The following is a 24,619-nucleotide window of genomic DNA, read 5'->3' as shown; positions in this document are numbered from 1 at the left end:
TTCTCAGTTCAATATCGTGTATGGCTGCCCCGCGCATTCACCACTGCCAAACACCGTCTCCTCATCGACTGCCTGATGCTTGTGAACACGTGGTTGGGGATTCTGCGCCATTGCTCTTGCAAGGCAGCGCCAAGTTCCTGCAAGTTCGTGCTCTATTGGATTAAGGTCAGGGGACCTCGATGGCCAGTCCATGACGTTGATTCCAGCGTTTTGAAGGAAATTTCGTGTCAACATCGCGGTATGCGGCCGAGCATTATCATACTGGAACTGTAGACCTGGGCCATGAGCCGCCATGAAAGGAACGAGTTCAGGGGTGAGCACCTGGTCGCGGTAAGCAGCAGCTGTGAGGTTTCCACGGATGACCAGAAGTCGGGAACGGTTGTTCCCAGAGAAAGCACCCCACACCATGCAACTTCCGCCCCCGAATCTGTCGACTTCCTGTACACAACATTGGGCATACCGTTCACAACGTCGTCTCCAGACTCTATGCCTGCCGTCCGCGAATCTGAGGGTAAACCTGGATTCATCGCTAAAGACGACTCGATTCCAGTCTCTCAGGGTCCATCAGAGGTGACGTTGGGCCCACAGCAGACGTTGACGTTGATGAAACGGCGTCAATATTGGCCCACGATATGGACGTCGAGAATGGAGATTGGCAGCCCGCAACCGATTTCGAATGGTCTGTGAGGACAGTCGACCTCTAAACATCTCAGACCTGGTTCGTGTAGCCGGCAGAAATCTGTCACGTAGGTGACGTAGGACGATTTGATGGTCTTCTGCTCGTGACGTCACACGTGGACGACCCGACCTTGGGCGATCAGAAGTGGTGCCAGTTTGTTGTAAACGACCTCGCAAGTCATACACAGTACGACGACTGCATCCCATTGCTCTTGCGACGTCAATAACTGATCTTCCCGCTTGCAACATGCCAACGGCACGTTCACGTTGCACATTTGACAATCGTGGCATTTCAAGTACCGTTAGAACTGTGGTTTAAAAGTGTTTTTTTCAATTCTTGAGGCCAATGCAAACACGTGCATATGAAGAAAACTTCGATGGGAAGATCACGTGATCGACTGCACCTGCAAAACCTCATTTGGCACTAACGTCATTTGCACGACGAATGGATGGGTTTGAGTGGGTTTTGCTAACGTTTTTCTAGAGTCGAAAGATAGGGATCCCATTTCGGATACATAGATGTATCATCAGAGAAAACTTATTCATTATTTTTCAAATTACATTTTGTGAAGTTTCTTTTTTGACTCAGTATATTTATTTGGGATAAAGTTGGATCTGCATTAAAAAGCCCTTGTCCCTCTCCATCCCCAACATAGCCTTAATCAAAAGTGTTTAGTCACTGATCGGTCCGACTTGGCCGGGCTGTCAAAACAACTTAAACCTCACACATGTATCTTGAGGTCTCATAGATGAATCCTAGATTCTGTTTACATCCAATGAATATAGTTATATCTATCTAAATACCACTTTATAGACCCAGTTTTCTTTGTAACATCACAATGTGGCATTTAGTTAGATATAATACTGATCTATGGATTTAAACACACATTTCAAGATACATGTGTGAGGTTAAACTTGCCTTTGACAGCCCGGGCCAAGTCGAGCCAACTGAACTGAACACTTTGATTGATTAAGCTATTTGAGGTTGGGCAGAGAAGGGCTTCACTTTAACGGACCAGTTACCCTTACATGTTGCATTTTGTAACATTTCAATGTGATATGTAGGTAGATATAATACTAATCTATGGATTTAAGCACAATTAAAGATACACCTTTGAGGTGTTAGGTGCTTTTAACGACCCGAGCCAAGCCGGACCGAACGCTTGTGACACAGTGTGTTTGTTGAGAATATATAGAAAAGAGGGCTTCACTTCGAACAACGTGTTTGCTTGAAATACTACGCTTTGCGACTCTATAAAGAAGTATTTAGGTAGATATAATACCATTTTGCCTTTCATGTGTACTAGTAAATTTAAGCATATGCATACGCGCTGGCCATCGGATTCGGGCTGGTGTTGTTACCGTTTAGAATACAATGAAAACATATAAGAATATTTGTGTGTGTAAATGTATACTTTCTTCGATCCTTTATAACATATTACAAAAGGTTGTGATTTAATATATTTCTTTTAACATATATCATTATGTCATAATTTCACATATAATATGGAGAGCAAATTATTTCGAAGCCATTGAAAATGTCCATGCATCCTATATTTAAAGATTTCTTACAGTAGGTACATTTGCTTCCAATAAAGCCGTACTTGGCGAAACAGGACGCTATAACATGCATATTGAGAGTCAAATGAGAGTTATTAGATACTAGGGGTGGGTATTGCAGAGAATTTTCATATTGCGATATATTGCGATGCGGAAGCATATATTGCGATATGTATTGCAATATGTTGCAAGGATTATTTTTTTTAACAAAAACTACTTTTGATCGAGTTAATGCTTGATTATACAGCAAAAACACAACAAAATCACTATGGTTGATTAACCTTTTATAAAAAACTTTTAATCATGACAAAATAAAAATGTAAGTAACATTTGGCATTAATGAAACGGAAAAGAACAATTAAAAAAACGGAAATATCCGGAGATTTCCGAGTGTTACGAAGTTTTCCGAATGCATGTCAAAATACCGGTTTTCGATCAGCGTATCGCAATACGTATCGTTTTCATGTCTGAACCGGTAAATACCGGTAAAGCGGTTATATTTCGCAGCCTTATTAGATACTGCATTAAACTTATAAGAATGCCTGATTATCGCTACCCCCATCAAAGCTATTAATTATTGTTATCACTAGATAAATGTGGAAAGTATTCATGGGCTTCAGATGTGAGAAATATATTATTTTCAAGCGGGTTTTCTTATGTTTGGTTTAAGCAAGATGTGGGAGATATGAAAATGGCTTTGTCAACATTTAAACAACAAATAAAAGATATATATATTCAGAGTTGGTAAGCATCAGTCATTTCATCCAGTTTTCTTAGTCATTATTCACAATGTAAATCGATGTTCGGACCTGCAAAATATAGCAGTGTTCTTAATGATAAGTCCCTTTTAAGAAATTTTTGTAAATTTAGAATCTCTCTACATGCCTTAAAAATACAACGTTTTAGAAAAGATAATAATACATTTGAAGTTCATCATGTTCTTATTGTTCTTCTGGTAAAACTGAAGACGAACCTCACTTATTATTAGTCTGTAAGACTTTCTCTGCCTGCCGAAAGAAGTATTTAAAATGCTCTAATGATGCCCCACAAACGATATATAATGTACTTAATTCTAATAATGCTGACATTATTAAATCTGTTGCCATTTTCATAAAACATTTCATGTCCATCCGTAAATCACATGTAAAACCATAATTTCATGTCACGTGACCAATAGTTGTAATTGAGCTTCAATTGTACTCTGGGCCACTGGGCCTTAACCACTGAATAAAACCTGTGTGACTGTCTGTCTGTCTGTCTGTCTGTCTGTCATTGTCCAGGTACTCCATCAATGTCAGGTGGTTATTTGCAAGCCTGAACTTCAAGGTATCTAGTCGTTCCTCCATATCTCTGTACTTCTTTTGGGGGACAGTCTTTGGCCGGCATTGTACTGAAGCATCTGTGCCTCGTTCAGTCCTTGTTCATCTACCAAGAACTTGGCCATCTCGAATAGGTTGGGATGTTGTTTTCCCACAACCTTCTTGAAACGGCCATGCCAACTACAACCCCGGAGGTTGTTGTTTGTGCGGGGACCGTCAGTATTTTTCGTACAGTCGAAAAGATTCACTTTGACTTCGCTGTGTACAGGTCCGTGGTTGTGGTCTCCAGGATTTTGGGAAATTATGTCGTTCGCTGTTAACACTGATATGCAGTCGTTCTGAATGCATCCCCACGAGATCCATTTCCCCTTTTCTTCTTGTTCACAATAAACATATAACCATTTACATATGTGTATGTTCCACCACGAGAAGTATGAAGAAACCAATTGTGCATTTTCCATAACTGAATTTGTGGAAATGATGATGAAAACGGTCAATTCCAACATTCTTATAGCTTGCAAGTTTATGACGACGTGCATGCGTGTGTATGTGTGTGGCTGCTTCTACTAGTCCAGACTTAAGCTGGTTTTATAGTGCTAGCCCAGTGAGATACCATGCCGCAGTGAAGCTCAGAGCTGACTGAAGAGCTCTGAAGAGAGTACGCGTATCTCAGTGTCTTGTTGTCTTATGGGGGAAGGTGGAAGATGCAGCCGTGTGTCATGCATGATGTAAGACTGAGTGAGTGAGTTCGGTTTTACGCCGCTTTTAGCAATATTCAAGCAATATCATGGCGGGGGACACCAGAAATGGGCTTCACACATTGTACCCATGGGGGGAATCGAACCCGGGTCTTTGGCGTGACGAGCGAAAGCTTTAACCACTTGGCAACCCAACCCAAACACACACACACACACACACACACACATGATGTAAGAGATAGACCACGTGTTGCCGGAATGGCAACGTCGTACGCTTGGTGCCGTGTGAGCGGGCATCTGATTGTAAACTACCTGAGGGAAGTTGACCTGTATCATAAATTGTAACGTTGTAAAGAGAATAACGAATTGCTTGCTTTTGTATTTGGTGCTATGACATTTTCTGTTTTGAAATAGAAATGTAATGAATATATATGTTTTTAAAATATAATCTTTTGGACATGGACTTAAAATGGTAATAAATGGAAACTTGATCTCGTCACTATATGGCTGGAATAATGCCGATGTGACGTAAAGCCCAACTCAACTCAACTCAACCTTTGTTTACGAATCATCCAGGTACCACCATGCCTGATGCATCGGCGCTTGTACGAGGAAATGAATACGTTCGTTGAGTCATGTTCCCGCCCACCTCACTATTCAGTAGTGAGAAGAAGACAAAGCAGTATTTCGATTATTTCCCTTGTCAGCGTAAGGTGGGAGGGACCCGTGAAGATCGGGTTAGAATTGATCTTCAGCAACCCATGCTTGTAAGATGCGACTAACGGGATCGAGTGGTTAGGCTCTTTGACGCACGTCATCGTATCCCAATTGCGTAGAGCGATGTGCATGCTGTTTATCACTGGATTGTCTGGTCCAGACTATATTATTTGCAGACCGCCGTCATATAGCTGGAATGTTGCTGCTTGCGGCAGTACACAACCAACAAACAGATAATGTGGGAAGGGAGCTCGGGATAATACCGGTCTGAGACGTTTACTACTGTGGTGAAAACCAGAGAGACATGTTAGGTTCTGTTAAAACTAGGAAAATAGCAGGGCAATAAGTGATTCGAAATCTATGATCATAGGTTTCTGGAACACCTAAGGCACACAACTCTTCACAACAAACTGTATCGCTTTTCTTCTTTTTTCTATTGTAAATTTGTAGTGTCAATTTAATTTTTGTTCCCTGTAAACAATAATAGAAAACAAACACAGTTGTCGAAATAAAATCATTTGAACATGTTAGTTTTTTGAGAAAATATGTAATTCAACTGAACGAATTGTGAGATTTTAAAATGGGTTAATATGAAATCTGTTTTAAGTGTAAAATAAGAACTTTCTGAAAACTGTTGTGGAAATGTGGACAAAACAAAACCATCGACATGGATAGGCTAAGTTGAAAATATAGATATTATCTGAGATATTACACTATTATAAGATAATGTCCGTCCAGAAGGTTGTACTTGGACATAATATCGCATCGTCTTGAACGACATGTAGAGTATTATCTAAGTCCGTCTTGTAACAGTATTACACAATAGGATTCAGGATTCCTCTGGGTCATGGTATCGCATCAACTTGAACGTCTTTTAAGATAAATCTGGTTGAATATGATATTCCAATGTATTTAACATAGAACATGCATAACGGCATATTCATCATATTTCTATATGTCACATTTCAGGCTGTGAACAAAATAACCTGTCTCAAAACGTCTTTTGAGTCTTAAGATTGTTTTCTTAAGTACTGAACCGAACTACTGTTTGATCGCTTTCAAACACGGGGTTTCGTGACACTGAACGTCACTTCCGGTTCCGTTTTGGGCAACTTTTTCTGGCGTCGCGTTCTGGTTTCGTGATGAGGACTTCTTGTGAGACTGAATGCGTCTGTTCTTGGCTGTCTTCATCTGGATGTGGTTGGCAAGGTTACCATGGTGTTCCTCAGTCAGGTTCTTGTCCCACTTGCGATGCAGTGCCTGAAACAGTTGAACAGAATCAATAGTTATGGCAATCTTTCAATTCAAGTTTAGGGTCACGTATTTTAACTTCACGGGACAGTAAATTGTGTTTATAACGAAAACGCTTGTAACGAACTTATGGATATAACGAACTTTTTTCTGTCCTGGACACTTGCTGTATATTTTAGTCAAAATGCATATAAGGAACTTCGGTTAAGACGAACTTAAATTACCAGTAATTCTGTACGTTATAGCCGAAGTCTACTGTATTTAGTTTTAGACGTTCTTCTCATTTTGCCATATTGTGTTTTCTGGATGTGAGAGTAATTTTTCACGAACATTTCATTTTGCATCCTTCTGTCAAGCGTGTCAATCAGCCTGTAGCAAACTGGACACTGAACTCTGACAGAGGTTGATTAATACCCCTTTGTTCGACGCAGGGCTCAGCAATATTCTAACTACCTGGACGTGGATTGACGTACCCGTTATGTTAGTTTATGTTCTCCACGCCAGAGGGACCCGGTGGACACCGAATATATGGTATCGCACACCTACTGTAGCTATGTCTTAAACGCCCATGCTTTGATCCGCGCTCTGTAAACAATCGAGTCTGGATCAGACAATCCAGTGATGAACAGCTTGAACATCTATCTACGCAAATGGGATACGATGACAGGTGTCAGCCAGGTTAGCGAGCTTGACCAACCCGATACCGTTAGTCACTCCTTATCGCAAGCACGGGTTGCTGAAGACCAATTCTAACCCGGATCTTCGTATTCACAAGTTGAATGACATTGCGCCGTGAAGATGATAGAACCCAATAGGTGTATTCGTGATCATACTTACAGAAGCTCCATGGTGCATCTTCAGTAGACCACTCAGGCCATAGGCATCAATGTGTTTAGCCTTGTGCTTCTCTTTCTTCTTTTTCTCGGGCACTGGAAAAGCCACGATGATGAACACATGAAGGGACCGACAATTCAATACACAAAAAGCTGTGATTCGTTTGAGAAAAAGTGTATAGAAGATTCTGAACAAAACGAAAAAAAAAAAAAATAATCTGACGCAAATTTTCTACAAAGGCAAAAAAGTTTAGCAAAAATATTCAAGGTTGAACTCGTCCTTTCTTGATCATGAGGAACCTATTTAGGCTGCAGTCTCCATGTGGTACGTTCATTTGCACAATCAGCACATACACACTCACTCCATAAAATGACTCTGCATAATGCATAATTTGAAAAGAGTAAAACTCTTTCATAAAATTCTTGTCATGTCGATAATATGGCAGCTTCCAATAAACCAGTAACAAATAAAATATACTGTAAATATCAAGGTTGCCCCTAAAGTATTCTTAAATCCCCTATTTGCAAAGTAATATGGTACATATTGTTTGTGACCGCCTCCGTGGTGTAGTGCTTAGAGCGTCCGCCCGGAGAGCGGAAGGTCGCGGGTTCGATCCCCGACCGCGTCATTTACTGACCAAAAGACGTTCAAATATGGTATTCTTGTTGGTCACTGCCTGGCGCTCGGCTTCACACATTGTGCCCATACAACAAGGACTGGTCGGCTCGTGACGAGTCAGCAATACCACTTGTGTCTCGAGTTGGGTATTCATGCTTCACTGCGGCATGGTATCTCAATATGCTAGGTGTATAAAACCAGCTTAAGCCCGGGCTGAACCAGGCAAACCAGCCGCACACACGTAAGAGCCAAACACACGCACCCGCGTCCGTCGTCATATGACAAAAATGAGTTGCTGAAGACCAATGCTAAATGTTCACGTTGAGGTTAAACCCAATTCACCACCACCACCACCACATATTGTTTGTCATCTGATCTATATATTTCCTCAAAGTCTTACCTGCCACAGCACCAGGAGCTACGTGGTTGTCATGGTCTTCTTCAGCAAGGTATAAACTGGTCTCAATCCGGGGACTTAAACACGAAACATTTCATTTATTACAGATGCACGCCAAACACTTCCATAGTCCTAAAGTCTGACTGCTTGGTCAGGGTGTGTTACTTAGACCGTGGATACTGATTCAGACTGAATCCGTTATCGATGAACCATTTTTATCTAATTACTGCGGACTGTCAGATCTGTGCTCTTAATGAAACTTAAATTTACACTTTAAAAGTTTTTAATCTTCACTAAGTGAATTTATCTCAGATAAATATTTTTCTTACACCATGTTTCTACTTGAAGACTGCTACGTTTATTTTATTATTCGTAGCTGTGATTGTTCTGTTATCTGTTTGTCTGATGTATAGTGATGTCTGTATTCTGTGTTTCCATGTTACCTTTTACATGTATGGACTTCACTGGATGTAAAACAAATTTCCTTTGGTACAATAACCATTACCTTAGCTTTTAGATCCCTACTACCAAGTAGGAAGTACTCGTAGGCTACATCTGACAGAAGAGTTTTTGGTGAAATAGTCTGCGATATGTTTATCATATACCTGTGAAAGCTATGATACACAAGCAGTAGAGTCAATATGCAGACGTGGGTGTAATGAGCTGACCCGTATTACACCTCTACCGGGCTGATATGGGTGGGAACACTTTTTGAATTGGTGATGATATCAGTCTGGTGATGAGAAATTAGAGTTACGTCCCTTTGAGTGTCGTCTGCTCGGCAAGCTTTCCCGTGAAAGTATCTTCCAAACAAGGTGATCGATCATATGTTGCATTCGTTTGCAAATTGACACATTTTTTTTCAATTTTATGTTGTGGTGTCTGATGACATTATTTTATTACATGACCCTATTCACATGACCTCTGGTCAACATGGGGGTCTCGGGCGTTGCACCGTCCTAAGAAATTTACTGAGAGAATTATTTGTGTTCCTAATACATGCTACTCGTATTTACTTACAGAAACACTAGACTAATGAGAAATTTTACATAATTTTGAATGATGGATGGAACGAGTTTTTATGCTAGAACACTAATTAAAATGACTGGAAGCATGTATATCATACTTACATATGGCCATGAGCAGGCCTAGCAGAGACTCCCCCTAGTTGAAGATGCTTGTAGTGCTCTCTGAAATGGGAGGTGGGGTGAGGTAAAGTGGTTTAACGTCGCACTTAAGATTATTTCTGTCATATGACGACGTGCATGCGTGTGTACGTGTATGTGTTGCTGCTTGTACTAGCCCAGACTGAAGCTGGTTTTATAGTGCCAGCTTACTGAGATACCATGCCGCAGTGAAGCATGAATACCCCACTCAGACACATTATACTGACTCCGAGCCGACCAGTTCTTGTTGTACCCATTAATGCCGAGCGCCAGGCAGGGACCAACAAGTACCATATTTAACGTCTTTTGGTATGACGCGGTCAGGGATCGAACCCGCGACCTTCTGCTCTGACATCGGAGGATAAAGATACGCGCGGTCAGAAAAAGGTTTTGTCAAACAAGTACACAAGAAATGGTGTGTGCAACATTATTTACACCCAAACAATATTCCGGAAGACTGCGACTTATTAAACACATATGATATATTATAGATTCATTTTGACACGGGAGCTTTCATGAAATACCTCGTATGGTGACAGCATATCAAACGATTATAACTTATTGAGGTAGAATTAGTGAGTGTGTGAGTATGGTTTTAAGCCGCTTTTAGCAATATTCCAGCAATATCACGGCAGGGGATATCAAAAATAGGCTTCACACATTGTGCCCATGTATGGAATCGAACTCAGGTCTTCAGCGTGACGAGCGAACGCAATAACCACTTGGCTACCCCATCGCCCAGTTGCGTTTAAAGTTCAATGTTGTTTTAACATGGCAGTCAGCAATATCCCAGGTGCATCACAACGACCAGTAATTAAACAATTCTGAACCAGGCAAACCTGCAATAACACGCAAGAGCCAAATCAGCGGGCCTGACTACCCGATCCCGTCCCGCCTTTTGCGACAAAGATGAGTTGCTGAAGACCAATGCTAACCCGGATGGTCACTGGTTGAGGTTTTGGTTGTGTTTTGTTCAACGCCACACTCAGCGATATTACAGCTATTTGGCGGCGGTCTGTAAATAATCGAATCCACTAATAGACATCATGAGCATCGATCTACGCAAATGGACATGGGTCGCTGACGACCCAGATGTTTACCGGAGGAGGTTTTACTGGTACTTCCGTGACACTTACTTGAGCAGGATCTTGTGGTAGAACTCCTGGAGCTGGGTCTGGCTGAGTTCCGGTTCCAGTTGTAGCCACTTCCGGATGTAGCGGTCCTCAAAACGTTCCAGTTCCTCCTGCGTGGAGAGTGAGTGAGGTAGCCTTAACTCAGTGGAGGTGGGTCGCAATATTATAGTCCCGAAGGTTCGACACACAACACAGATCGCACAAATTATACCTTCAAGCCCACCTCCCACGAGGTCTTATTACCTCCGCCCATACATAATCCTTATCTGTTTGATTGACATTTTAGAAGATGATGAGGTGAGGTGAGGTGAAATTGGGTTTTACGTCGTGCTTGAGAATATTTCGATCATATGACGACGTGCATGCGTGTGTATGTGTATGTGCGGCTGCTTGTACTAGCCCAGACTGAAGCTGGTTTTATAGTGCCAGCACACTGAGATATCATGCCGCAGTGAAGCATGAATACCCCACTCAGACACATTATACTGACTCCGAGCCGACCAGTCCTTGATGTACCCATTAATGCCGAGCTCCAGACAGGGACCAACAAGTACCCTATTTTAACGTCTTTTGGTATGACGCGGTCGGGGATCGAACCCACGACCTTCCGCTCTCCGGGCGGACCCTCTAACCACTACACCACGGAGGCGGTCAGAAGATGATGAAAAATAAGAAAGATATGATACTTTATTGATAACAACATCAGACATCTCAGACCACATCATCAGCTGTCCTAGTCACAACATCACGTGGGATAATGTAGAAATATTTTCATAAAAACCACCAGACGCCTGACATGTGGTAGTCTAGATCATGTACCGTGTCTACCCTACTACCAAGTTGGGCGGTGGGGTAGCCTAGAGGTCTAAGCCTAGTGTTTCATGGGTCATTTATCAAAACAAAGGATCAAACGTTTGTTTTCATTACTATTATTGCTGCCATGGACTGGTATACCGGTTGTTATAACAGTCAGACGGCAGTTATCACTGGCTACTAGGAGTTTGCTAATAGCTCAGTGAGTATTGGTCCGGTAAGTGATGTTTCTGGCCACTTTCTTCTAACCTCGAATTTAAAATTGTCTAAAATATTTATATATTTTAGGTCCCCAAACCTCGAAATTTAATTCACCTCGAAAGCTCTGGGGGTCTCAAACCTAGAAATATTAGTACCTTGAAAATGTCCCGGTATACGGTATTCCTTAAGCCTATTCTAAGCCTTAACAAGTTTAAATTGAACCCGGCTCTATTGTTTGTGTACAGTTGAATGGTGCCTTATTCTGAGAGTGTGGGTTCAAATATCTAACTCTCAATCTAAAATATCACTAATGTTACTTTGTATTTGTGAAAACCACCCAATTGGAGGTTGACAATATAGTTGACTGTCTTAAGAAAATATTCCTCGTGTTGCTTGTAGAGATGGCCGGATTGAGAGGAGCTTGGCGGATATTGCTTGAAGACTGCTGAAGCCCCGTAAAATCCCAATTCTATTTGTATATAACATAAATATTAAGAAGGGTTTGAGAAGCAGAACGACCAAAGTCAAACTTAGGTTGTTTTGACATAATAATATGTTGAAATCTAGATTGTGGTGAATTTCACGTTGATAACTAATATTTTGCGGAATTACAGCGTGTTGAATATGCATAATTTATGCAAAAACGATCTAAACTCGACCTCAACCAGTTTTTCGTCTCTCCTGGAAACCTACAAAAAGGGACTTAGGTCGTTTTGAGGGCGTTTGACAATGTATTTGACCCAGTTCACAACTTCCTGGTCTACATACTACAGAGTATTAGGATATCACGCTTGTAGGGAAGGCTCTGAATTAACTGGCACCAGCTTATCTTGCAGAGCTCGTACAGTCCTTTGGACCTTTACAATCACTACGGTTAGGGGATCAGGGCTTTCTTCAAACTCCAAATCCTGTACAAAAACATAAGGCCAGACATCCGGGTCACATCTGTGGAATAATCAATCTCCACAACTCCGATCGACAAATGAACCAAGCAGTTTTTTATCATTGCTGAAAACACATTTGTTCATCAAAGCCTTCAAGGACAAATCAGTCACTCAAAGCGCTTTTGAGCAGCAACATATAAAGAGGATATTATATGAGTGCCCATGGACGTCATACTGTTTACGACAAGAGTGCCTAAATAGAGAATACTACACGAGGTCTCATTACATACGAATTATACGAAACGAGTGTCCTTCCTATGGTATCTGACCGAGTGAAAGCGAGGTCAGATAGCATAGGAAGGTCACGAGTTTCGTATGTAATGAGACCGAGTGTGGTATTTTATTTATTACCCACGTCTTACATGCATTTAAATTGACAAAATAGCGTATTTTTGATATGTTTTTGGTTTCAAACCGAAACCGGTTTCATATTTAAGAGGTTGCCGAAGAGTTTTGTACTGTAGTACAATATTTGCATGACGTCACACTAATGACGTCACTGCTATGGTAACCGACGTCACGATGTATTTCAGTTGTCATCGCCTCGTACAGCCTCCTACAGTAAACTACTCCGTTGCACCTCGTTTCTTGGTTTGCAGTTGCTTCATTCGGCTGACATCACTGGTGGAAACATTGCGTTTACGTTTTTCGACAGATATAATGTCTCAGTTCGACTCACAATTAAACAGCGACACGGCAACGTTCGCAATGTTTACATTCCCACAATGCATTTAAGTTGTAGAATGAATGGATTCACGTGTTTGTTATGAATGAAAAAATAGTTACGTCAGATTGTGACCTAATTGAGAGGTCATCAGTTATCCAATCAAATCGTTAGAATTTCAGGTCAAGTCGTTACGACACAGGTCAACGCGATACGACACTCGTGTGACGTACGAGATGAATATGCAACTACCCAGCTACCCGCTTTCGCCGCATGTAGAACGCAACGTCATAGAAGAAAAGTGGCGTCATAGCATTGATCATGACGTCACGTCACCATGACAAAGGGATCTTTTGCCCTAGGGTATCGTATGATAAATATGAACGCCCTCGTAGGTAAGATACCAGCGCTATAACATAGGCGGATCCAGAGGGGGGGCTGTAGGGGTACGCACCCCCATTTTGTCCTGAAAGTTTATTAAATTATAATTGATATATTCGTGAACACGGGAGAAAATGAGGTGTGCGCGAGCACGAACGCACACACACAAGACTGTGCAAACACAAAGACTGTGCAAAGTAACACCTGACTCTAGTGATACTGAACCCTGCCTTGCCAACATGGAAATGGCAACTTGTGAAACTTTGACACGTTGACATAAGAAACGGAAAAAGACAGACGCACCTTTATAGTGTATCTCCCCCGGAAACCGACAATTTCCTCCACACCGGCCATCAAATGATCTGTCACCTGAAACAATTAAAAACAGTGTCTGCAAATTTGTCATTTTGTAATCCATAATTGAATAACGAGAGTACGCATACCGCGCAATACTCCACACCACAAGGGGGCATGCTAAAAGTTCGCACAAACAGCACATTATTACCCCGGATAACCCGAGTTGACTGTTTGGCGCTAGAAAGTTCTAGTAATATGACTTTATCCCACCGGGTACCCATTTTCTGCTGGGTGAACAGAGGTAATTGTGAACAAACGCACTTGCCTAAGGTGAGACCACATGTATCACATACATGTGTATCGTTGTGGGGCAGGACTGAAGTCTCTCAGGAGCCAAGCTGCCAAACACGGTCACCTAGCCAAGGATTCTCAGCGACCGACATTGCTTAACTTAACTGATTTGTGACCAGGGCCCCGCTTCACAAAGCTCTCGTAGACCTAAGATCTCGTAACACCTACGATATATCTTACGATACCACGCTAAGGACGTTTCACGAAAGTATCTTAGTACTCTCGTTGTTACGAGAAAACTTACGGGAACTTTTAGCTATCGTATTGCGAACTCTTTTGCTGAGAAGACTTGAAAAGAACATGGATTGCGAGTTACGTCCCTTTGTGTAAACAGACGACAACCCGCCGTACAATGGAGGACTAGAAGTCAAAGGGAAGGGTTAGAAAAACGAATTTCTCGTCCTTTGAAATGGACATTTTAACATCCGAAGTGGCCCACCACAGCAGCTATCTATTTGGTAGACTTTCAGCAGTCATCACAGCTGCTGGCAAAAAGCGTCTCTGGAATAAGATCGCTGAAAAGTAAGTGATGATCGAGTCGATCTTTCGTTCGTAGGCTTCTTCTGATTTCAGCTTAATTAAATTTAAACGCAATGCTAAAACACAACATATAATACGCCATTTTGTTTTTGACTTACGAGAATAAAGCTCATATACGAGAGCAAATACTTACCGTAACTTATATTGTAAATTTAAGGTATCGTAAGCCTACGAGAGCTTCGTGAAACGCCCATAAAATCGTAAGATTGTGCTGCGAGAAAAGTTACGAGAGCTTTGTGAAACGGGGCTCTGAGCTCTATGCACAGGACCACTCTCGTTCAGTGTCTGTTTCATGGCACGGTCGAACTTAGGAATTGGTTGTACAATTGCTTTCAAGCATAAGCCGGAATGAAAATCCAGGGCGGGTTGGAGATGGGAAACACGGAAAAGGATACCGACATTCATGTGTAAAGAGGGCGATAAGGTAGCTCAGTAGTTAAAGCGTTTGCTGGTTCGCCGAAATACTGGGTTCGATCCCCCACATGGGTACAATATGTGAAACCCATTTCTGGTATCCCCCGCCGTGATGTTGCTGGAATATTGCTAAAAGCGGCGTAAAACCTACTCACTCACTCATTCATGTGTAAAGTGAGATAAGTACATGTAGTAGTGTCTCACTCACTCATTCATGTGTAAAGTGAGATATGTACATGTAGTAGTGTCTCACTCACTCATTCATGTGTAAAGTGAGATAAGTACATGTAGTAGTGTCTCACTCACTCATTCATGTGTAAAGTGAGATAAGTACATGTAGCAGTGTCTCACTCACTCATTGATGTGTAAAGTGAGATAAGAACATGTAGTAGTGTCTCACTCATTCATGTGTAAAGTGAGATAAGTACATGTAGTAGTGTCTCACTCACTCATTCATGTGTAAAGTGAGATAAGTACATTTAGTAGTGTTTCACTCACTCATTCATGTGTAAAGTGAGATATGTACATGTAGTAGTGTCTCACTCACTCATTCATGTGTAAACTGAGATATGTACATGTAGTAGTGTCTCACTCACTCATTCATGTGTAAAGTGAGATATGTACATGTAGTAGTGTCTCACTCACTCATTCATGTGTAAAGTGAGATAAGTACATTTAGTAGTGTCTCACTCACTCATTGATGTGTAAAGTGAGATAAGTACATGTAGTAGTGTCTCACTCATTCATGTGTAAAGTGAGATAAGTACATGTAGTAGTGTCTCACTCACTCATTCATGTGTAAAGTGAGATAAGTACATTTAGTAGTGTCTCACTCACTCATTCATGTGTTAAGTGAGATATGTACATGTAGTAGTGTCTCACTCACTCATTCATGTGTAAAGTGAGATAAGTACATTTAGTAGTGTCTCACTCATTCATGTGTAAAGTGAGATATGTACATGTAGTAGTGTCTCACTCATTCATGTGTAAAGTGAGATATGTACATGTAGTAGTGTCTCACTCACTCATTCATGTGTAAAGTGAGATAAGAACATGTAGTAGTGTCTCACTCACTCATTGATGTGTAAAGTGAGATATGTACATGTAGTAGTGTCTCACTCACTCATTCATGTGTAAAGTGAGATAAGTACATTTAGAAGTGTCTCACTCATTCATTGATGTGTAAAGTGAGATAAGAACATGTAGTAGTGTCTCACTCACTCATTCATGTGTAAAGTGAGATAAGTAGTAGTGTACCACTCATTCATGTGTCTCACTCACTCATTCATGTGTAAAGTGAGATAAGTACACATGTCTCACTCATTCATGTGTAAAGTGAGATATGTACATGTAGTAGTGTCTCTCTCACTCATTCATGTGTAAAGTGAGATAAGTACATTTAGTAGTGTCTCACTCATTCATGTGTAAAGTGAGATAAGTACATGTAGTAGTGTCTCACTCATTCATGTGTAAAGTGAGATAAGTACATGTAGTAGTGTCTCACTCACTCATTCATGTGTAAAGTGAGATAAGTACATTTAGTAGTGTCTCACTCATTCATGTGTAAAGTGAGATAAGTACATTTAGTAGTGTCTCACTCATTCATGTGTAAAGTGAGATAAGTACATGTAGTAGTGTCTCACTCATTCATGTGTAAAGTGAGATAAGTACATGTAGTAGTGTCTCACTCACTCATTCATGTGTAAAGTGAGATAAGTACATTGATGTGTAGTAGTGTCTCAGTCACTCATTCATCATTCATGTAAAGTGAGATAAGTACATGTAGTAGTGTCTCACTCACTCATTGATGTGTAAAGTGAGATATGTACATGTAGTAGTGTCTCACTCACTCATTCATGTGTAAAGTGAGATATGTACATGTAGTAGTGTCTCACTCACTCATTCATGTGTAAAGTGAGATAAGTACATTTTGTAGTGTCTCACTCATTCATGTGTAAAGTGAGATAAGTACATGTAGTAGTGTCTCACTCACTCATTCATGTGTAGTGAGATATGAACATGTAGTAGTGTCTCACTCACTCATTGATGTGTAAAGTGAGATAAGTACATTTAGTAGTGTCTCACTCATTCATGTGTAAAGTGAGATAAGAACATGTAGTAGTGTCTCACTCACTCATTCATGTACAAGTGTAAAGTGAGATATGTAAAGTGACATGTATGTAGTAGTGTCTCACTCACTCATTCATGTGTTAAGTGAGATATGTACATGTAGTAGTGTCTCACTCACTCATTCATGTGTAAAGTGAGATATGTACATGTAGTAGTGTCTCACTCACTCATTCATGTGTTAAGTGAGATATGTACATGTAGTAGTGTCTCACTCATTCATGTGTAAAGTGAGATATGTACATGTAGTAGTTTCTCACTCATTCATGTGTAAAGTGAGATAAGAACATGTAGTAGTGTCTCACTCACTCATTCATGTGTAAAGCGAGATAAGTACATGTAGTAGTGTCTCACTCACTCATTCATGTGTAAAGTGAGATAAGTACATGTAGTCTCACTCACGTGTTCATTGAGGTCCTGGTACATGCTGAGCTGCTTCTTTTGAGCCAACTGGACACGGAGTAGCTTGACCAGCGGCTTGATGGAGATACCCTTGGAAATAAAACATGAGAAATGAAAGAGGCGCCGACCGACCCCCTTTACCCCAAATCCCCTAGAAATACCTTGCAGAGCACTTGGTACAGTTTAAATGTTAAATCATTGTCTCCAGTGAACTTTAATCGTACAATATTTTTTCTGTTATCAAATTCACGTGAATTCGCTGAAGGATACGATGTAGATTGTGACTTACAAATACCATAATTATCTATCGCATTATATATCAGAGGGTTTTTCGGGGTAAGGTGAGGTGAGGTGAAATTGGGTTTATCGTCGTGCTTGAGAATATTTCGCTCATATGACGACGTGCATGCGTGTGTATGTGTATGTGCGGCTTCTTGTACTAGCCCAGACTTAAGCTGGTTATATAGTGCTAGCCCACTGAGATACCATGCCGCAGTGAAGCATGAATACCCCACTCAAAAACATTATACTGACTCCGAGCCGACCAGTCCTTGTTGTACCCATTAATGCCGAGCGCCAGGCAGGGACCAACAAATACCATATTTTAATGTCTTTTGGTATGACGCGGCCGGGGATCGAACCCGCGACATTCCGCTCTCCGGGCGGACGCTCTAACCACTACACCACGGAGGCGGTCTGGGGGGGTTAAGGGGAGTAACTGACAAGTTTCTGACGTGAAAAAGGTGAAAAAAATGAAGTGTTGGATAAGCGAAGTTCGACTGTACAAATTTTACTCTGTGTCTCTTTTACTCAGTATCGCGAATACTACTAAACACCAATCTCGAATGTAGATCTGAGATATTCACAATATACAGGCAGAATGTCAGTCATTGTCACGTACATATATAACACTGGGTCATGAAAAGGTGCAACGTGAAGTTAAATTACTGAAAAAATATAATAATGTAGAGATTGTTGTGACACCAATAGTATTGTTTAGTTGTTGAATCCGCGAACCAAATTCGCTGACGAGTCCCGAAATACCATTTGAAAGTGAGTATTTTTATTGTTCCTTTAGAATAGACTCCAAAAACGTCACTACTTGGTTATATTTTTTTGTATCTCCGCATTCCAGCTACATGGCGACGGTCGGTAAATGATCGAGTCTGGACCAGACAATCCAGTGATCAACAGCATGAGCATCGATCTGCGCAATTGGGATAAGATGATATGTGTAAATTGAGTCGGCGAGCCTGATTACCCGATCCCGTAAGTCGCCTCTTACGACAAGCATGGGTTGCTGAAGATCAATTCTAACCCGGATCGTCACGGGTTCAAGTTCATATATATTATTCTTGCATAAAGATGGTGGGGGTGGGAGCGGGCTGGAGCAAGCACCCGAAGCGTTGAAGAAAACCGATTTGGAAGTAAATGCATAGCATCCCCAGAAACACAGCAAAGTCAAAAAAAAAACCAAAACAGTAGTGTTTGTTGAAATTGTCAGTAAATGTTTAACCACAAGACAAAGGCCCCGACCCTAATGTGAGAATAGTATAACGTCAATACCTGCACGAACACTGTGAAGAAGATCACGACGAGGGTGGCAGTTTCAAACATGTCCTTCATCCCCGGGGGTAGGGCTTTCTCATCCAGCAGGGCGACGAGGGAGAAGCACACGGCTCCCCGCAGACCCCCATACGCCTGGACGACAGTTGTAGTTCATGAAAGCATGGTATCTGCCACAAAGACCTGGTTCACAGCTGTGTTAGTTATGATGCTTGCTACACTGTGAACTTTATAAATCTAGATGTTGTACAGCTCTGACTGCGAGTGGGTGAATTTAGTTTTACGCCGCTTTTAGCAATGTTCCAGCAGTATCACGGCGGGGGACACCAGAAATGGGCTTCACAGTTTGTACCCTTGTGGGGAATAGAACCCGGGTTTTTGGCGTGACGAGCGAACGCTTTAACCACAAGGCTACCCCACCGTCCCGACTCCGGCTGTGAATTATTATAGGATTTAATGACTCCGTAAATGTCATCAATGGTGCATATTTATTTATCGGCGGGTAAATAATTGAGCTTTGCAAGATAAACCAGTGGTGGTAGTCATGAGCAACATGACACGCCTTGGGGTCAAGATATCAACAAAGTCTTTGATTCAACTGAAACTCCTTTCACGATAAGCGATTTTGAGTTCGGAATTTTCTTTGGATGATATATTATTTAACGCCGCACTCAGTAATGTTCCAACTACTATTGTATATGAGGGCGGTTTAAAAACAGACGGGAATCTGGACCAGACAATCCACTGTTTGACAATTGCAGGTTCTGCAGCTTCTACGTACAATCACGAACTGGGGGCTCCGTAGCTTCTACTTTAAATCGTGAACTTTAGGAAATGTAGCTTCTACTTACAATCATGAACTGTTCATCATAAGAGATCCGCCTCGTTCTGTCGTTGTCCAGCTTGTTGATCAGGAAGGACAAGACGAAGGTGACTGAAGAAATACACGAATGCGACTTTTCTATCTATTTTTGGGCACATCCATTTGATTTGGAGGGGGTCTTTTTACAACAATCTATTTTCTTCAAGCTTGTCCAACGAACAATTGGTCCACCGAACAATTTTTTTCATTTTGACTTTAAGCACGAACGTTACTTTCCAAGAAATGTTTTGAGCTAAACAAAATTTCGAATGGAATAGATTTTAAGTTTAACAGGAAACTGTTTTATTTTTAAATGAGTCGGTGTGTATAGTGACTTAATGAACATATGTCTTTAAGGATACAAGAAGGGGATACAAGAAGGCAACACCCAGTCATTACCCGTCTAATACGAACATATTAATGATATTTGATTTCACGAAACTACAACTGCCAAATAATGGTTTTTTTAATTGGAGAGGGGCTGTGGGTAAGGGGTGTGAGGTGTGTGTGGGTTGGGGTGGGGAGGGGGTGACAACCATTATTGGCATGAGTATATAACTAAAGAAGCAAATATACGTTTAACTGTTGCCAATACACTATTCAGTTTGGTCATATTTCTCAAGAAACTGTTCATTTAAGAAAACTCCAGAATTCTCAAGGATGCTCCCTTAGTATACTTATTTGTGGACACATGCGCCTAAACATGGACACTGGTAAGATTGGACAGTTATCTATTGAGCTAACTATCAATATGTCCATCAGTGAAAAGTTGGATCGGAAGAAGCAGCTTCTCACTCGACAGCCACTTAAAGAATGCCTCCGTGGTGTATTGGTTACAGCGTCCGCCCGGAGAGCGGAAGGTCGCGGGTTCGATCCCCGACCGCGTCATACCAAAAGACGTTAAAATATGGTACTTGTTGGTCCCTGCCTGGCGCTCGGCATTAATGGTACAACAAGGACTGGTCGGCTTGGAGTCAGTATAATGTGTCTGAGTGGGGTATTCATGCTTCACTGCGGCATGGTATCTCAGTGGGCTAGCACTATAAAACCAGCTTTAGTCTGGGCTAGTACAAGCAGCCGCACATACACATACACACGCATGCACGTCGTCATATGAGCGAAATATTCTCAAGCACGACGTTAAACCCAATTTCACCTCACCTCACCTCACCTCACCTCACCTCATTTAAAGAATGTCATTAATATGTACACTTTGGGTGTGCATATGCTGAATGGGAGATTTCCGTGAGATAAATGGGGATCAGTTACCCGTTTTAAGGAGAATGGCTGTAATTTCGTAGATTATATACATGTATTATGTTCAACTAGTTTGTTTGCTAATATTGTTGATTTAATGTGCACACTAGAGACCAGTCGGATCACTTCCCCCTGAGTGTGACTATATCATGTCCTGTAACTCCAAGCAGTGATACTGCTGACGACGGGGAGGGTTACAACATTCCCCGATTTCATTGGAAGGAGGAAAGTAAACAGACATTCGTAGGATGTCTAAGCCACTTCTTACAAGATTTCAGTCTACATCAGTGTTGTGATCTCCTGAACACGACCATAGACTCGGCAGTAGACAAACTGACAACAGCTTTACAAACATGTGCAGTGAGCAGTGGCTTACAGTCAAGGTACAACCCGTCGTATAAACCAAAACCCAACTTGTGGTATGATGATGAATGTGAACAGTTAAACAAGAAGAAAATGTAAAATCTAAACGAATTCAGACTAACAGGAGATAGAGACAAGTTACGTGAATACTGTAGAGCGAGGAATAGCTAGCTATAGGTATATATGAAGAAAAAAGAAAACTGAACTTGAAAATAGTGAAGTTAAATATCTTGTGAATTTGTGCTCTAAAAATGACAAGAAGACTTTCTGGAGTAAAGTCAAGTCACTGACATGGTCTCAAAGCCAGTCTAACACCATCACGCCGACACAATAGGCGGTCTATTTTACAAGTGAGTGAGTATGGTTGTACGCCGCTTTTAGCAATAATCCAGCAATATCACGGCGGGGGACACAAGAAATGGGCTTCACACATTGTACCCATGTGGGGAATCGAACCCGGGTCTTCAGCGTGACGAGCGAACGCCTTAACCACTACACTACCCCACCGCCCCATTTTACAAGTGTGTGTAATATAACTGATATAGCTGTCGACGATGAGATGATTGATGATGCTAAAACATTGTTTGACATTATTGATGGATTGGATTGTGATATTGATATTGATACTGACATTGATAATGATGTTGACTGTATTTTAAACTGTGATATCTCTCCAGAGGGGGACTGAAGCAGCAGTAAAAGACTTGAAGTGTGGGAAAGCTGCTGGGCCAGATGGCATTGAGACTGAAATGATTATTTGTTGTATCCCATTTGTTATTGCCTTATTTGGTGTTGATTTATAATCATGTTCTCAGCTCCGGTGTATATCCACAGGAATGGGTAAAAGGTATTATAGTGCCCCTCATAAGAAGGGTAATGTAAATACAGTTGATAATTTGGTGGTATTTCGCTCATGGATGTTTTGGGTAAATTATTTTGTGTTGTCATAAATAATCGCCTTCATTTTTCGCAGACTGTTATGATAAGATTCCAGAGGTTCAAGCTGGATTTCGTAAGGGTTATAGTAGGACAGATAATATTTTTACTTGTTCAGTGTCTTGTTCAGAAATATCTTTCGAAAGGTGGTGGTCGTTTTTATTGTTTATTTGTTGATTTTCGAAAGGCCTTCGATTCAGTCAATACAACAGTATTGTGGTATTCGCTTTTAAAACAAGGTATTCGAGGTAGATTACTTTTAGTTTTACGAAATATGTATTCTAAGATTTTGGTTTCTGTTCGTCTCAGTCATTCGTGAATACTTTGAATCAGAGAGTGCTGTTCGGCAAGGTTGTGTTCTAATTCATTTCTCTTTGTGATGTTTATAACGGAATTTCAAGGTATGTTACAAAATTCAGGTCTCAGGGGGTATATTTGTTGGTTCAGATTACATGGATTTATTGTTATTGTTGCATGCAGATGATCTTAATCTATTTGATGACACTGTTATAGGTTTGCAGAGGAAGATTGATATATTACATACGTATTGTACCTCTTCGGATTTAGAGGTTAATATGTATAATACGTCAACATATTACAGTTATCTTGGTGTTCTATTTTCTGTTAGATTGTCTTGGACAAAGTGTACTCATACCCATGTTAGTACAGCTAGTAAGGCCATCTTTGCTCTGAAGTCTTTGTTTATAAAATATCCAAGTATACCGGTAAAGTTAATGTTCAAGTTGTTTGATAGTAAGGTTAAACCTGTGTTATTATATGGATCTGAAATCAGGGGGTTCGAGGAGGAAATCGCTTGGAATCTTCCGCACTATCTTTTTGCAAGTATGTTCTTGGTGTAGGTCAGCAGGTTTCTAGTAATGGAGTTTTAGCTGACTGCGGTAGATTAAATATGTATGTTGATTATTATGTCAGATGTATTAGTTATTGGTGTAAATTATTGAGGATGTCTGAGGATCGTTATCCAAAACAATCTTATTTACTTATGAGAAAATTAGATTTAGCTGTTATAGTAACGTAGGCTACTTCTGTTAAATATTTGTTAAGTTCCTATGGGTTTTGTTTTGTTTGGTACAGTCAGGATGTTGGTGATATTTCTCAGTTTATATATAGTTTTAAGAACAGACTAATTGATTGTGATAAACAGCTTATTTTGGTCATATAAATCAATTCGATGTACTTTAAAGAAATTAAGTCACTTTTGAATGTTGAATATTATGTAAATTTCTTCACCCAAGTACATTTGTAACTGTTAGAAGAAATATTTGCCTTCTTAGATTAAATTCCTCCCTTTACTGTGTAATATAAGAGGTGTGAATGTAGCATGTGTGGAAGAGGTGAATGAAAATGTTATACATTTTATGTTTGAGTGTAATGCTTACAATGCTATTAGAGATATGTATGTTCCTGTAAATAGTCAGTTACATTTAGTCGCTAATTACCATAATATATTAACTAGTAATTGGAGATATACCCTTGTTAATTGTTCTAACTGCATCAAAAAAGCTCTTGCTCATAGAAAAATGTTACAAAATTAGCCATTTACATGAATTACGTTGTACAGTTACTCCTATTCTACGAGGGGGCGGTGGGGTAACCTGATGGTTAAAGCGTTGGCTCGTCACGCCGAAGACCCGGGTTCGATTCCCTACATGGGTACAATGTGTGAAGCTCATTTCTTGTGTCCCCCGCCGTGATATTGCTGGAATATTGCTAAAAGCGGCGTAAAACCAAACTCACTCACTCACGTTGTACAGTTACTCCTATTCTACGAAAATGTATTCTTTTGCACGTATTGTACATGGGCCGATGGCCTACAAACCGAAATAAAAGAAGAATGAATGAATTGCCTTGCCACAAATAATAGCGGCAGAAAAGTTTTGCATTATCGTAATCACACCAACGGGTTTTGACGCTATCATTAGGTACGAAGGCCAATAATGCTCCAAATATTCACCACTTATCGTGACGAGCTCACAAATAGCAAATAACATTCGACAAAAGAGCAGCTGCAAATAGGAGTATTAAATTTCAATTCCATTTACAAATGAGATTGGTTTGATCTGTAACTGGACGAACCAATGAGCGATTCACTATTGTCTTATGTCGCGT

The 24,619-nt window shown here is 40.8% G+C and overlaps 1 protein-coding gene across 8 annotated transcripts in view; it reads right to left on the bottom strand.

Annotated features, from left to right (window-relative positions):
• Positions 1–5,475: 5,475 nt before the first annotated feature.
• LOC124253200 (sodium/hydrogen exchanger 1-like) overlaps positions 5,476–24,619 on the bottom strand; it is a 67,634-nt gene continuing 48,490 nt past the window's right edge. For all 8 annotated transcript variants that reach the window (XM_046686922.1, XM_046686923.1, XM_046686924.1 and 5 more), the window contains 9 exons: positions 19,923–20,005; positions 19,072–19,206; positions 17,506–17,595; positions 13,678–13,743; positions 10,375–10,481; positions 9,203–9,262; positions 8,076–8,149; positions 7,061–7,152; positions 5,476–6,232 (listed from right to left, as the gene is read on the bottom strand). In XM_046686922.1, the coding sequence (XP_046542878.1) occupies positions 6,014–6,232; positions 7,061–7,152; positions 8,076–8,149; positions 9,203–9,262; positions 10,375–10,481; positions 13,678–13,743; positions 17,506–17,595; positions 19,072–19,206; positions 19,923–20,005 (926 nt within the window). In that variant the 3' untranslated portion in view covers positions 5,476–6,013. The remainder of the gene's footprint in view (positions 6,233–7,060; positions 7,153–8,075; positions 8,150–9,202; positions 9,263–10,374; positions 10,482–13,677; positions 13,744–17,505; positions 17,596–19,071; positions 19,207–19,922; positions 20,006–24,619) is intronic.

This window comes from Haliotis rubra, unplaced genomic scaffold (assembly GCF_003918875.1).
Source record: "Haliotis rubra isolate DU_JTF1 unplaced genomic scaffold, ASM391887v1 Scf535, whole genome shotgun sequence".
NCBI lineage: Eukaryota > Metazoa > Mollusca > Gastropoda > Lepetellida > Haliotidae > Haliotis > Haliotis rubra.
The sequence above is the reverse complement of the archived record's forward strand: the minus strand, read 5'-3'. Positions and strand labels throughout refer to the sequence as shown.